General features: G+C 37.7%; 2 protein-coding genes across 5 annotated transcripts in view; both read left to right on the top strand.

The window, feature by feature from the left end:
• Nucleotides 1-2,116, top strand: part of kcnt1a (potassium sodium-activated channel subfamily T member 1a) — a 28,369-nt gene extending 26,253 nt beyond the window's left edge. For all 4 annotated transcript variants that reach the window (XM_082140779.1, XM_082140778.1, XM_082140780.1 and 1 more), the window contains one exon: nt 822-2,116. In XM_082140779.1, the coding sequence (XP_081996905.1) occupies nt 822-927 (106 nt within the window). In that variant the 3' untranslated portion in view covers nt 928-2,116. The remainder of the gene's footprint in view (nt 1-821) is intronic.
• Nucleotides 2,117-12,320: 10,204 nt separating this feature from the next.
• The window catches only part of notch1a (notch receptor 1a), a 34,037-nt gene continuing 29,543 nt past the window's right edge, over nt 12,321-16,814 (top strand). The window contains exons 1-2 of the mRNA XM_082140505.1: nt 12,321-12,702; nt 15,684-15,756. Of these exons, the coding sequence (XP_081996631.1) occupies nt 12,639-12,702; nt 15,684-15,756 (137 nt within the window). The 5' untranslated portion in view covers nt 12,321-12,638. The remainder of the gene's footprint in view (nt 12,703-15,683; nt 15,757-16,814) is intronic.

Genomic DNA, 16,814 nt, shown 5'->3' with positions numbered 1-16,814 from the left:
ACTGTGATATAAAATTGTTCATACTGTCATACAAGACTGAACTGGACTGAAGCAACTTTTTTTTTTTTTTTTTTTTATGTTAAAATGTGAGTCTCAAATATGATCATCAGGCTTTTGAGGAAGGTTTATTTCTTCATCTCTCATTCATCATTGTATTGCATTGTATCATATGTTTTACAGAGCATTGATCATAAAACAAAGCATTTAAATATCATCTTACTAAGACATTATCAGGAGATATAGAGTTACAGCTTATATTTATGTGCATTTTGTGTAAATTACAGAATTTCATCTTATTTAAATATCAGCATCTGCACCAAATTGCATATTTTTGCTGTTTTTTCCTCCTTGAGTTTGAACTTCACATTCTCACTAAATCAGACGATATGAGAGCCATAAAAGCCTGATGTATCAAATATGATAGTGAACAAAAAAACACATATGCAAACTTTTATATTTTATATTTTTTGAAATATTTTGTCTAAAGGGTCAATAAACTGATCCATTAAAAAAATATATATATGTCAGGCTTTACAGGGTTAAGACATTTGGTCCCTTTTTTTTAGAGGAGACCACCCAAAAGTCCCCAAAACGTAGGGTGTTCCAGGTTTTACAATTTTTATGGGGACATTTGGTCATATTTATTATGTGTTTGTGTGTCTGGGTCCGGTTTAAGCAACATTTGGCCCTCATAAAGGCAGCAAATCCGGATGCACACACAAGCTTTTTCTCATACATATGCATACACACAAACATGTCAGTGCCAAGAGTGAAACATGACCCATACATGAATCACTCAAAGTGCTCATTGTGTTCTGCAGATTCCTGATCCGTCCGGATCCACTGGCTCATGTACCCGAAGCACCGCCCGTACAGAACCGACGGTGCCGGTCCACAACTAACACACCAGAACTCAACAAGGTTTAACCGGTCACAACTCAGCACTAGAACTAGATCATATACAAAGCCTTGATATAACTGGACTATAAAGAGCAGTGGGTAATTCATCAGTGATATTATGATCTGAACACTGCATATAATACAAAAGAAGAGCTTTGAACTGTGAGTGTAGTCATTTGTGAAATATTATGTGGTGAAGTAAAACTTAATGTTCCTTCAAAGAAGAGTGTCATTCATTCGGGATTGTTGTCCTAATCTGTGCAGTGCCACGTTTGACCTGTAGGGGAAACACAGAGATCATATGGATGAAAAAGCGTCCTGTTGTAGATCAGACACTAGAGGGTGATGATGACTGATCCAAGTCAAACTTACCTTGGAAAATCAGGTTTTTGCTGTTTTAATACAGGCATGCATTTCCTATTTTGTTTGCGCTTTTGTTTGATGTTTGTTTGTTTATTGCCTTGCAGTGTTTTGCATTCAGAAGATCACAGATAGACTTCTTGATTCTGGACAGTGGCCACAAAAATGTATGTCTGAATGTCATTGCATTAGATAAGAAAATATCAAACCAAGTAGCAATTATTTTAAAGAAAGATTTCAGCTGTGTGAACTTGAGGAGCACATGCACTTAAAATCAGCAGTTGATTCAAAATTATGAAGAGAAGAGCAGCATCTCTTCTCACAAAAATATGTTAGAGGAACTTTGAAAGAACGTTTCCATTAAGTTATGAAAAAAAATTTTCTCTGAACGTCCAGTTTTTAAAATGTTTTAAACCGTTTTTTCTTGGTTATTCAAACATTAAGGAAACATTCCATTTTATCCTTTTGCAAACATTATGGGAATGTTACTTTTGATGTAATGTTCCATGAAAGACGTTCCATAAAGGCCAGATAACTTTGAATGAAAGTTCTATTAATTATACTGGAAGAATATTTGTTCATAATGTTGAGAGAACCTCGCCTGAACATTAGCTAAAGTTCTGAGAATGTTCCCTGTTAGACTTAAGTGTCCATTCACTGTATCGGGTATTACCTCTATTATTATTGCTGTGCACATTTGGTTAGTTTTAGTTGTCTACTCACCAGTAATAATGAAATGTGCAATGTGTTGATATTGTAATTATAATGTACATTGTACTTAAATAGAACGTAATTTGTACGTCAGATATTTTTGTGATTTTTGTGCATTTTGAAATTAAAGTATTTAATGAATGAATATGTTATGTTAGCCATGCGTGTGTGTGTGTGTGTGTGTGTGTGTGTGTGTGTGTGTGTGTGAGAGAGAGAGAGAGAGAGAGAGAGAGAGAGAGAGAACATTTAATAGTATAAGAACAATAATGAGAGGTGTTTCCATTTGGAAGAACAACACGTGATCATAAGAGAGTGGGAATAAGAGCAAGTGCCAGCAGTGTGGGGTACAAACACACACACACACACACACACACACACACACTGCTGAGTGAGGCAGTTTCGGTCGACAGGTCTGAGCAAGAGGGCGAGACAGGGAGGCGTGTGAACGGCAAGGTGTGTGTGAGGAAAAATTTGTGGAAAAGTGTGTGAGCTTGTTTGTTTAAGAGTGATGAATTATTGGAATTGAGTGGGAACATTTTAGTATAAATCCAATAATCTCTCCCTCTCTCTCTCTCTCTCTCTCTCTACCTCTCTCTCTCTCTCTCTCTCTCTCTCTCTCTCTCTCTCTCTCTGTATATTTAGGGGATTCTTCAGGTAGAGGAGCTTAGTTTGCCCCTAGTTTGAGTTTAAAGGGGAAAAAAGAAATACATTTTAGTTTTAAAGGACAGACTATAATAGAGTAGATTATTTTGTTTAGTTAATCTGAGTGGTACAGAGTCTCCCCAGATTTTAACTTCTCTTCTACGGTTACTTTTTCTTTTCAAAATTTGTAATTTTTCTATATTGCAAGTAAATGCTATTCTATTTGAAAATAAATGTTGAGTAAATACAACCAAAACTTTATTATACCAAACTCCATGATCAGGCCATGATCAGATTTTTATAGCAGGACGTGTGAACAATATTGTAACAAATTAACTTCATAATTTATAGCTTACAGAATTTTCATTGTTTAAGTAGTCAGACGTGTTCAAGGTGCATTCAGTATAAACACTCTCTTTAAGGAGGTTTTTCTCTCTATGTTTTAAGTGTTTTTCTAGCCTCAGTTTTCCCACACTAAACCCTGCCAAATGGCGCAGAAAAATATCCCCTTTAGCAATCCCATAAACCCTTAATTCCTTAATTAAACACCAAACAGTGATTAATAATGAACAAAACATTGTGTCAGTTGAGTGCACTTCATGTCATGTTTTATTGTTCTTCTTCCAGCTCTCGGATGCTAATCTCTTCATCCTGTGGAGGTGTTTTCTGATCGTACCGTGTCATTACCTCGAGTGTGACGGCCTCAGGCCCAAACCTGCACCCATCCTGAGAGATCACCCGAGGCTGCGCTCTTTAGCATCACCGTTCACACCCACAAACACACCCAGAGCCTTTAACTGTGCTGTTTCACACCGCCTGTCCGCATGCGATGCAGACATGTGCGCACACGTGTGCAGGTGCATGCAAACACACACGCACATGGTAAACAAATGGACATGTATGAGAAGGATGTGCACATGAACATGGGCAGTGTAGGATTGCAGTGTGTGTGTGTGTGTGTGTGAGAGAGCGAGAGACGTCACATCTGTCGCAGTGTCCCATGAGACTTCAGACCATGAGAACCAGCTTCTCCCCAACTAACACACACACATGCACTCCTCCTCCAAAGAGCAAAAGGTCAGTGTCACTGCCTGAATTTTCTGCGGGCAAACATTTTTAGTGACTTCTAAACTGACCCAGGCAAAAGTTGGGGTCAATAATATTTTTTGTTTTGAAAGAAATTAATACTTTTATTCAACAAGGATGCATTAAATTGATCAAAAGTAGTAGAAAAGCCATTTATAATTCATAATGTTATTTCTGTTTCAAATAAATGCTATTCTGAAAAAAAAAATAGCATGGTTTCCACACAAAAATATGAAGCAGCACAGCTGTCTTCAACATTGATAATAACCAGAAATGTTTCTTGAGAAGCAAATCAGCATTGAATGATTTCTGAAGGATCATGTGACACTTTAGACTGGAGTAATGAAGCTGAAAATAAAGATTTGATCACAGGAATAAATGACATTTTAACTTATTGAAACAGAAAACGGTTATTTTAAATTGTAATAATACTTCACAATATTACTGTATTTTTGATCAAATTAATGCAGTCCTGATGAGCAATAAGAGACGTCTTTCATAAGTTATTATTAGAACAGCAGATAGAACTGAAATCTTCAAGTAGAACTCAACTAGTTTAGTCAAGTCATGTTTAATGTGGTCTAGCTGAAAAACCTCATGATGATGTTGTTGAGTTTCCTGCTTCTGAACCGTGCGCGCTCATGTTTCCCGTCTTTTAACCTCAGGATTCCTGTGTGTGTGTGTGTGTGTGTGTGTGTGTGTGTGTGTGTGTGTGTGTGTGTGTGTGTGTGTGTGTGTGTGTGTGTGTGTGTGTGTCGAGGGGTTGTAGTGTCAGGTTCAGAGGACTGTCCGCTCGCACGGCCTTTAACCATTAAGCACATTAGCATTTAGCGTGGTTAGCATTTCACTACAACAGCTGTCTGCTACGAGTGGTCCTAAAACAGGCTTGCTGTCTCTCACACACACTAGCATGTAAATACACACATAAACAACTCACACACATGTGGGATTAAATGTATCCAGAAGGACAGCAGCACACGTTCACTCATCACATACTACAACACTATTTATACTCACATTTTCCCATAGGAAAGTCAGATAACAAAGATTCTGTATGAATCTGAGCTGTCTATTTTTATTTCTCCAAAGTATTTTTATTAGAGAAATTTTTGAGACAAAATGTATATAGCCTACCAGTAAAAAGTTTGGAATAATTCATATTTTTAAAATGTTTTTGAAAGAAGTCTCTTCTGCTCATCAAGGCTTATTTAGGCTTTTTTTATTTAATTTTTTTATTTCTCTGATCAACTGAAAGTTTGAAAGAACAGCATTTATTCGAAATATAAATCTTATAACATTATAAATGTCTTCACTGTACACGTTTGATCAATTTTGCTGAATAAGCATTCATTTCTTTCAAAAAGAAATACTTTACCAGGGTTATTACTAAAAGTATTAAAAACATTTATTTTAGTTGAAAAAAGCTGTGTAAAAAAAAAAAAAAAGATGAAAAACTGATAAAGAGCCATGGGCTCGAAACTTCACCTGTGGTGAGACGTGAGAGCATGAGATAAATATGTTTCCATTTTTTAGGCTGTGGTGTGCAAACTTTCCTTTCTTTTAAAAAAAAATATTTGTGGTTGAACCCTCATTGAGCTTTTTTTGCCCGTTAAATGTGCACACTTTGTGTTGAATCTTAATTTTAAGTTATTAGTTGAAAAACAAACTAAACAAAAAATATGAAATGTTGCCTTAACTTAAATACTAAAATTATTAACTAGAAATACATTTAAAAATAAACTTACTAAAACTAAAACTGAAAAAAAAAAAAAAAAAAAACTAGAATATGACAAAACTTAATGAAATTACAAAAAATTTAACTAAAATTAACATGAAAAACTGATTCAAAATATTAATAAAACTAAAATAAAAGCACTGAAACTTACTGAGTGCAAACTTTTGAACTGTATAGTCAATATAATATTTGAATATTATATACATTTGACCAGACAGATCAACACACATAAATACACACACACACACTTGCCTGATGCATCTACTTAGAAAATGGTGTATGAACACACAACCCCTGCTGTGCATGTGAGTGAGTGAGAGTAAAATCTTCTTCTCATTGATGGGCTCAGAGTGAAATGTTATATGATCGACACACTCCTGGCAGAGACACACATCCGCTCTGAGCGTGAGAAAGAGAGAGTAAAGCGAGATGGCATGAGGACGGAGTGAGAGCGAGGTCAAGGAGACGGAGAGAGTGCTATGAGCAGAATGCTGTGAGATGTTTTGGAGGATGCTGAGCGCTCAGAAAAAAGGTACAAAAGCTGTCACTGTGGTGGTACCTTTTCAAAAGGTACACCTTTGTACCTAAAGAGTGCATATTAGTCCCTCAAAGGTAGGCCTACATATTGGTAACAAAAGAGTACATATTAGTTCAAAAAGTGCACATATTAGTTCCTAAATGATACATATTAGAGCCCTTTTGAAGGGTACTGTCTGAGAGTGCAGGAGTTGAGTTTGTCTCAAGGACACTTTCTAAATGGTGAGCAGCTTAAAACCTTGAACAAGAGCACAGACAGAGACGGCTCATGCCAAATGCTGTACAACCTCCACAAGACGCTGGCAAGAACACAGAACACGCGCTCGATAAGTCAACCAAAGCCCCGGGAGTGTTTAAGGAGTCTGTTTTTGGAAAGCGAGAGGACCAACCCCAGGGCGAGGTCTGGACACCAGTTGTCGGAGACTTAGAGAAAATGATACAGCGAACAGCTGAGAAACAAAACCCTCACACACACACACACATCAGCAAGAGACAAACATACCAAATGAGAAGAGAAGAGATACACACAAAAATCTAAATAAGAATTACTCTATTTAAATACAAAATAGATGAGAAGAGATGCAATGAGAATAGAAAAGAAGACAAGATGAGAGATGAAAAAAGATACATTCACATTTAAAACGGCTATTTTTAATTGTAGTAATATTTTACAATATTACTGTTTTTACTGTATTTTTAAATCATATAAATGCAGTCTTGGTGAGCAAAAGAGACTTCTTTCAAAAACATTTTTAAAATCTTACCATCCCCAAAGTTTTGAACGGTTGTATGTGTGTGTACACACACACACACACACACACACACACACACACACACACACACATATATATATGTAATAAACATTTAAAACACACTATTCTTTACCAATAAAACATAATAAATCATTCTGTTAACCCTAATTTGGCAATAATTTTTTCTAAAAGTTATCAATGCTATTCTGAATGTATATGCAATCCATCTGCAGTATCTTCATTTTTCAGATTGCCAACTTTGCTGCACTCAAAACACAATTCAACAAACTAAATGTTGTGTTTCTTGAAACTCTACAAAAGTTAATCCAGAGACAAGACCAGACCAGACCAGACTCGAAAAGATGTGAATCTTTTAACACTGAAATGAGAAACGGATCTGTGAGATGTTGAGATGTTGTTGGTGGTGGCACTGAAATATGAGATCTTTATATATACACACATTCACAAACAAACACACACACATGAATTCACAGTCTGAGAAGATTATCAGAGGATTTCAGCTTTGATAAACATGAATGCATGCATTTAAAATAACAACTTATTGTCTATGTTTTTTCAGGTTCTTCTACTTAAATGTGACCTAAATGTGTTTCAAAGCAGTCGAGCTCTTTTTAAAGTGTTAAAAGAAAGTTATAATGATGATTGAAGTCATTATGCATCATGATTACAGCAAGAGACTATAGATATATTCAGGAAGTCAGCAGCAGATTTTACAGTCATTCATTTGTGGGTTCAGATCCCGGCTCTGTGTGAATTGGGCCTGTTTCCTGCCATGAAGCGTGAAGTGTCTTTCACACCGTGTGTGTGTGTGTGTGTGTGTGTGTGTGTGTGTGTGTGTGTGTGTGTGTGTGTGTGCGTGTGTGTGTGTGTGTGTGTGTGTGTGTGTGTGTGTGTGTGTGTGTGTGTGTGTGTGTGTGTGTGTGTGTGTGTGTGTGTGTGTGTGGCTGCAGCCAAATCTCTCTTAAATCCTGATATACTGTCCACATATGTGTTTAGTAGCTCAAACAGTAGAGTGTTGGCGCTTGCAACATCAATGTCATCATGGGTTTAATTCCCAGGGAAAGCAAGAACTAATAAGAATGTAAATGTGTCCTGAAATGCAATGCAAGTCGCAGCGTCTGCCAAATGCATAAATGTAAATGTTTACGCAAACACACATGCATGCTGTAGGGTAAAGAGTACAGGCATGCTCAGCTCAGATTTGAGATTTCTCCAATGGGGGTTGTGTCTCTCATCAGCTTTAGAAATGCAAATAAAGCTTTATCATTCAAACTCTCGGAGGGGGAGGGATGGCACAGATGCATCAGGATGGCATGCGAGGACTCGTTCACAGTGTGTAGTGTGAAATTCGTCAGGTGATTACAGTACTTCACTCGTTCAGGATCTAGTAGGTGACAGACGGTCTCAGTCACACTCACTGTCCGCTGCTCTTTGATCATGACTGGACCCTGTGCTGGTTAACCTATTATTCTGGTCCATGTTGTTTTGTTCAAATAATCTGATCTGGTTAACTCACAATCTCCGTATACAACAAGTTACCTTTTAAACTGCATCGCAATACATCAGTTATAAAACATTTTACAGTTTTTCTCAATTGTTTACACACATTTTCTGAAAGCATGCCTCATATTCTCAGAACTCTACACACAAATCCAAAAACACACACACAATGGGCAAAACCCCTCAATTCTTCTAAAGTTTCTAAATGAAACTTTACATTCAAAACAATGTTATTTCTTCTCAAAATGGTATTTTGTTTTCAAATGACACACACAAACCATCATATGAATAGACATTTATAAGAACCAGTTGAACACTGATGTGCTCAATGTAAAACACTATGATGAATGGAAAACACTTCTTCTCCATTCATCATAATGACTTAGGCATTTTTTTGGTTCAGTGTTACACTTTCTACAGACCGTACATACATAAGTGTGCTGTAAAATATTTGAGAATATTGTTTTTATACTCAGAACACACAAATACACGGTAACAAATATATTTTATTTTTCCCACAAAAACAATGTACACAGTGTACATCCCAACCAACACAAAGCTGTACATACAGTGTCTACATACAAAACAACAGAAGAATTGACTGTATACAGTTACAGTAAAAAAAAAAAAAAAAAAATCCAATGTTGGCATCCATTAGAGAGCTGACCTGTTGCCCTTTTATGCTAAAGCTCTGATTGCTAATTGTAAAACTGTGTGACGGGTGTTTGCCCATGTGATGAGTCAGTGTGCATATTTGAATGGCAAATATGTGAAAACGAGATTTTCTGCATGAAAATTGTGCCAAAAGCAGAGAATTGTGTGTAGTGTTTAGAAAAAGGTGTGTTTTATAACTGCAATTTGAGTGTAAAGCAGGAATTGTGCTTGTAGTTTAGCAGAATTGGTTCAGGGGGTTGGTGAATGAGTTACATGTTGTGGTCATTGTGTCTCAAATACCAGTATTTGTGTGTAAACAATTGAGAAAAACTGTAAGTTAAGACATTTTTTAGATTTTTTTATTTTTGTACTCATACATTTTAATTACTCTTAACTTGAAATATTTGTGTAAGCTTATTCTTACATTTAATTTAAAATGATGTAATCTCAACTTCAATATTTTTAGTAGTGGAAACTTGGCTGGCTTCAACTACCTTATTCAGTAAATGCTTACTTGCTAACACAATGCCTTGATAGCCATAGCATAGCAATTGTTGAATGAGTATGAAAGTCTATATGTTCTCAAACTAAGATCATGCTCCACTTGTCACCCCCAAAAAACGGCAAATAACAGAAACTCTTCTAGAATAGCAAAACATAAAATCTCCAATTTAACATTCAATCTTGCACACACAAAAAAACACATTATATATTAGCATTTACTCCCTTTCGAGTGTCATAGCAAAGCATGCTGGGAAATAGAAATCCCGGCAGTTTCAGTTATTTTTAAGTTTGTCTAAATTAAAAGAATCGAGTTCATAAAACTCAAAACTATTAAACAATTCATATTACTCATAATGTGTCAGTTGTGAACTCAAAAGAAAAAGAAAGGTCTAAATACTCATAAAAGTTAATTTGACTGAACTAATGTGTTTCATTTAGGTTTAACCAACTCAAACCAATTAATTATTTTAAGCATTAGGGTTTACAGTGAAAGTTTTTTTTGGCTTAAAACAAGAAAAAGATAAACAAACAAAAAACTTTAAAGTAAATTGATTTAGTTTTAAGGTTGTTTACATGTTTTTACTACCACAAAAAAGATTTTCAGCATCACCCACGCAAACCTCAAACCCTCTGTCCCTGTGAAATGAGTGTGTTCAAATGGGAAGGAAGGGAGTTTTAGGAACAGAGGAAAAAGGAAGTACCGCTGTTCTCAAATCAAATTAGGCTAAGTGCATTTAGGTGACTTTTTCACCCTTAAACTTTCCTCGAACACTTTGAGATTTGCATTTAGGAATCAAAATGAAACTTCAGTGGCACGAAGAGAGGTTATTTGTCTCCTAAGCTCGTCAACAGTTATCTAACATTCGTCAGTTACAGTTTTGGCACACTCTCTTTCTTTCGCCCTCTCATTCAACTTTTTTTTTTTTTTATGCCCTGCGGTTGCAGATTCCACAATACAACGGTTCCCACGGGCCGACACACACAGACATGCACACATATCGTGGGTGCTGTCAAACATGATGTGCCATTACTATGATTCCTCAGGCAATGAAACTACACATGCAGTTTCATGCCAAAAAAAAAAAGGGGGGCGAAAAAGGCAAACAAACTTGTACATGAACAAAAACAATATGATATAATTTGCATTAGTGCATTTGTATGGATTGTAAATAGAAACATTAAAAGAGAAATGATAGCACTTATAAGGTCGTAAGTACAGTGTAGGTCAACTATAGGTCATACAAAGGGGAATTCTTCTGACATTATTGATCTTTACTTCTTATTGATCATTTTAGAGATGACTATTGAAGTGCCTAAGAGTGAGAGAAAAAGAGATGACTAAGCAACACTGTTCTCACATTTACAAAAAAGTACTGCGGTGGTACCATGGTATAGTGACTGTATCTGAGAAATGGAAAAACAATGATATTTGTATAATACAGTATGTGCGTATGATATGTATATGTGTGTGTGTGTGTGTGTGTGTGTGTGTGTGTGTGTGTGTGTGTGTGTGTGTGTGTGTGTGTGTGTGTGTGTGTGTGTGTGTGTGTGTGTGTGTGAACATGCATTCAAGCCTACTACTTGTTTGAAGTAGGTCTACGGTCTTACTAAATTATTAAAGGCCCACTGAAGTGCCTTAAAACGCGCAGCATTATTCGATGTGTTGACGTAATTTTCACTGAAACAGGAAGTCAGGGCGGGACATATCGAAAAGCCCCTCCCCTTTTTAAAAATAGCCAATAGCGTTTAGTTTATATCACAGCTCGGCCAGAGCCGTTGAGCTCGGTAAAGCTGCAGTTTCCTCATAATCTCTAACCGTTTCTCCTCCTAATCTCCCCCATATCGCTTAAAAATAGAAAATTCTAATGGATCCGATATGTTTTGTGGTCTGCGTCGACTCGATCACTGGATCTACGGCGGTTCGCGTGACACTAACGTGAAACCAGACTTCATTCGCCCCAATGGAAAGCATATTTACACTGTCTGATTTGTTCCCTATCCCCTATATAGTGCATTATTCACCATGTAGAAAACAGTAAATGTGTGAACAAGTGACCGATTTAAGCCGCAGCTTCAGCGTCGATTTATAATGAAGGGGGCGGAGCTTCAGATTCTAGAGAGCATTTGATTGGACAGAGAATCTGATGAGATGCTAAAATGAGAGACTGTGAGTTTTTGAATGCTTTTATCTTCTAAATGCTAATTTTGTCATTGTTTTGGGGCACACTCGCTTATAGATAACAGTAGTGTCATAGGTAGTGATAACAGGCTAACATATTTATACTAAAAGCCAAAAAAACGTCAATTTTGATTTCCCTTTAAAATGTGCACATACATTTATATTAGATACTCCAAAGTACTTTTAACGTGTTCAAAAACATACAAAAGAAAATATGTTATTAAACATTTAAAACAAACATGGTATTACCGCATATCCAAAAAGCTAGTGTTACCATGGTACCATGTAAGGAAAACATAGTATTACTATTGCACATGCACACATAGCATTACACTGGTACCATGTCCAAAAAAACTCTTAGCTGGTGATGCAAAAACATTTCCCTCCTTTAGAAACGGGCGACAAAGGACACACACTTTCAGCATTGGGTCTTGATTTGTTAATGAGGCCTCCCTCCTTTTCTATGGGTCTGAACTGGCGCCAACAGAACGCAGTGATCCGCCCTAGTCCCTCCTCAATCCTCTAGATGGTACAGGAATAAACCTGCATATCCCACATTTATCCTGGGAAGAAAGTGTGAGAAAGTTTTTTTTTTTTCTTTCCCTTGCGGTGAAACTAAACTGTGCAGGGAGTGTTCACTCTCTTTTTTTCCCCTTTTTTTTCAGATGCACATTAATTTGAAGGAAATCTCTCTCTCTCTCTCTCTCTCTCTCTCACTCACTCTCTCTCAGTACCTGCGCGGATGGATAACAGGGGCGGGCGCTTTCCGTCTCTAGCGTGAGAAGTCGTTTAGCGCTCGCGACGTTCAGAGTCCCACGCGACAGTGACATCAGCGCACGCGCACGCTCACGCGCGCTACGAGCTGAGAATCAAGCAGAGTTCCCACGAGCAGCAGCGACAAGAGACGCTCTCGAGAGAGACTGGGATTTATTTATTAATTAACACGGATATTTATTCAAACTCTTTTGCACTTTCGGGGAGATTTAAAGAAGACTTCAGGGCATCTATGAGAACTTCAGAAAGGATTTTAAAGAAGTTGTAACGCCGAGGCGGAGTTATGAACCGTTTCTTGGTGAAATTAACGCTACTGACGGCAGCATCGCTCGCGACGGTGGCACAAGGTATGCAACTCTAATAACTTGTGTTAAATGATATGCATTTTAGTCATATGACTCTGTTTTGATTCATTTGATATTTCCAAACTGTTCTTGTTTTGTTTTGCTGGGAGATATTTCTGCAGAACTTGAGCTTTGAACGTTCACTTGTTGCACAGAATAGTGTGATATTGGGATAAACACTTAAAAGTTATTGTCTTTCACAACTCTTTCTTTAATTTCCATTATTTTTTATGTCAAGTAGCCTAGGCCTACTTTATTGGCATTTATTTTTGTTGTTGCATGAAACTATAGTACCAAAGCATCAATGAAAAAGACACAAACTACAAATATCATCAAGGTATCAATTGTAAAAGCCAACATAGAAAACAATAACATACTTTCAGTAAGTTATTAATAATATACCCTATTACAACTCGCTCGCTTTTTCTACGGGGTGCATAATATTCTTGATTCTGTTAAAGTCAAAGTGTAATTCAGAGGAAGATTAATTTAGTCTATTTGGGGGTAAATTGGACCACTTTTTGACAGCCGCCTCAGTTAGGCTACAAGAAGTGTTTCCAATGTGTCTAAAATCTCTCTTTTTAACTTGTTCATTCACTAATGTAACTTTGGCGAATAGTTTCTGTTCTTGTTATTAATGTAAAGATCACAGATTCATATCTTCACGTTAAGGTTGAGTAACTTCAGAACTTTATGACAGTGTAAGTGCTTGATTTCTGAAGTTATTGTGGTGGTTTTTTAGTGTTCAGGATTTTTTTTGTCTGGTGTCCCTGATGTTGATTGAGTTGCATTGTGTGTGGAGTCTGGAGGAAAGCGATCTGTGAGTGAATGAATGAAGGGAGGGTGAGGAGGAGGGGGTTGTGCTGTTGTTCTCGTGCGCTGGTAAACAATGGCTCGAGACAGTGTTTTATAGGCTCGTGCTGGACTCTGATTCCTTTTGTCCGCGCGGCGTGGGCTCTGCAGCTGTCGCGCGCGCCCCTAGATACCCTCTCTCCCTCTCTCTCTCTCTCTCTCTCTCTCTCTCTCTCTCTCTCTCTCTCTCTCTCTCTCTCTCTCTCTCTCTCTCTCTCTCTCTCTCTCTCTCTCTCTCTCTCTCTCTCTCTCTCTCTCTCTCTCCTCCTCCTCCTCCTCCTCCTCCTCCTCCTCCTCCTCCTCCTCCTCACACGCGCGCGACGCTCCACCAGGCCACGCTCCCATAGAGGAACCGAGAGAAGACAGACAGGGAAATGACACAACTAGGCAGAAGGGATAGGAAACGAAACAGACGCTCGTTAATGTTAAATTCTTCACATTTCAAGCCTGAGGTAAACCAGTGAAGACAGAGAAATTATGCTAACAAGAAGTTCTGTGGTGGTACCACGGTACAATAATGGGATTTATTGGACCAATATTGCACCAATATGGCAATTCCATGGTACTTTTGGTGTAGCCTAGCCCTAGCCTATATGTATATATTCATGTATCATGTTATTAACATCAAAGAGGACCCATGGCCATTGAAAATGTAAGGAATTTTTAGGTTAGAATTTCTGGAAAAGTAGCCTATAATTTATTATTTTTTTATTACTTAAAGGGACAGTTCACCCAAAAATGAAAATTCTGTCATCTACTCTCCCTCAAGTTGTTCTAAACCTGTATAATTTTCTTTCTTCTTCTGAACACGAAAGAAGATATTTTCAATAATGTCGGCAACCAACAGTTGATGGACTCCATTGAATTCCATAGTATTTTTCTCTCTCTCCACATTATGGAAGTCAACGGGGTTCATCAACTGGTTGGGTTACCGACATTCTTGAAAATATCTTCTTTCGTGTTCAACTGAAGAAACTCATACAGGTTTTGAACAACTTGAGGGTGAGTAAATGATGACAGAATTTTCATTTTTGGGTGAACTATCCCTTCAACTTCCGTTTCGTTTTATTATTTAATTTGATTAAATACTATTATGTAATATTTAATAACTCCTGGGAGAAGCATAGAAAAAAATGCTTAACTTTAAAATATTTATTTGGCAATCTCAATAAAATGACTTTCTGAACCTCTTTCCCATAACTACAAATGACTGAAAAAGTCACTTATTCAGCCAAAAATTAGCTTAGTAAGTTTTAAAGTATTTGAAGTCAATTTTTGCGGCCTAGTCTGTGCATAGAAGTTTAAAGTTGTGCAACATCTGAATCAGAAACAATAAAGAAAGAAAAAAAGGAGAATTAGTACTAGTGGTGTAATCTATAACAAGGACCAATCTGAGGGTTTTGACCAAGAGCTTTGTCTCTAGACAGTCGTTTCCAATTAAAGACGGCCTGCAGGCAGCTGGTTTCATTCAACAAGTGCACAACTGCGCTTTATGGTGACTGGCTTCGATACGCTGTTAATCCCTAAAGTGTGACGTTGCACGCTCCTGCTAAAACAAATACACTTCCCTCCATCATTGGACACATTTGGCTTATTAAACCATATTGAATGCTCACTCAAAGTCAAATGTGCACATCCCAACACTGTCAGCTAAACTTAAACCAGTGTGAAGCTGATATATTAATACTGAAACAGGAAGGACTGTATTCTGAGTTTAAACCCTTGTTAAAGGCTGACTGCCACATGGAGAGGGAGTTGTAGAGAATGTGGAGCTATTTCCAGGCTCAGTGTTAGATAACTGGATTTTTCAGGATCTGTTTAGATGAATAGTCAAGAACCATTCATCAAGAACCCCCCTCCCTTCCAGTCCCCCATCAAAGTCAGTTATTCACAATTCAACAAAAGGCCAGTGGCTCTCCGTCGGGGCCACAAAACAAAGGGCTCCGGGCCCTTTATTGATGTCTGTAGGTGGCAAGTTTCTTTTGTAAGGAGTTAGCATGTGTGTTTGCATTGACAGGTGTGCTATGGGTTGTACAGGTGGGTGGGTGGATGCAGGTATGACCTGGTTACAGGTGATTTGTGTGGTTTAGTTGACTACTGGGATGCACTAACAGATCTTTGTGTTTGTTTAGGGCAAAGATGCTCAGAATACTGTCAGAATGGAGGAATATGCGAGCTCAAGCCGAGCGGAGAAGCATCATGCAGGTACGTTACAAAAACATTAAAGCTGTACTCCTAACTGTTCAAGGTTCTTTGGAGAACCCAAAATGGTTCTTCAATGGGAAAACCCCCTTTTGGAACCGTTATTTTTTAAGAGTTTAGGACGTTTTTATTCTCCAGTTCTGTGGAAAACCATTTATTCTTTGGTGCTAGAATCCAAAACGCGGATCTGAAAAACTTTTTGAATCTCCAAAGAACCATATAGAAACTCTACATGCACCAGTTCCTTGTTGAACATTGAAGAACCTTTATTTGAAAGAGTGTAACGCACATAATATTGAGTTGTAAATAAAGTGTGTGTTACAGGAAAATTCTCTATTTCTACTTAAATTTCCCATTTTATTCAATGTGTTACTGTTAGTTTATAATTATTTTTTCAGTTTCCCTCGTAAAATGGTAGTAAAAGAGCATGTGTTTAAAGAAAAGTGTGTGTATACCTGTGTATTTGTTTGTAAGCGGTGATCAACCATTGAGATTCCATCTGTAGGACCAAACCCTTCTTAGCAACCGGACAAAGCTCTCAGCATCTTTCGAGTGTGTGCGCATGTGCGAACATGCACGCGGCCATAGTCATTTGGTTTCAAACTTAGATAAAAGACCCCCCTACCAACCCCCCAGTAGTCCGTTGGTGCCCTGCTGCAGTGGGACGCTGCTTCTGTCAATGTCTATTCATGCCATTCAGCCCAACAGCTGGCCCTCACCTCCTATTGTCTCACACACACACTTAGCAAGCATGGAATAAAACTTGCATCTGTTCTTATAGGATGCATACACTAAGATTTCCTATGATTTTTCCATCAAAATCAGATTTTGTTGTTTATTTCAGTCTTTTTTTTGCTTTTATCTGTTTTCTTACACTCTCGGGAGGCTCTCTGTATGTGTGTGAATGGTGTCTTTTTTTGGAGGGCAGATGGCGGAGGGGGTAATAAGATTGCAGGAGCTCATGAGAATGGCCTCTGTGTGTGTGTGTGTGTGTGTGTGTGTGTGTTTGTGTGTGTGTGTGAGGCGCTTTAAAGTGGGGAAATTCAAATGCAAACAAGTGT

The sequence above is a fragment of the Leuciscus leuciscus genome, assembly GCF_965113295.1.
Source record: "Leuciscus leuciscus genome assembly, chromosome: 16".
NCBI classification, from domain to species: Eukaryota; Metazoa; Chordata; class Actinopteri; order Cypriniformes; family Leuciscidae; genus Leuciscus; species Leuciscus leuciscus.
The sequence above is the reverse complement of the archived record's forward strand: the minus strand, read 5'-3'. Positions and strand labels throughout refer to the sequence as shown.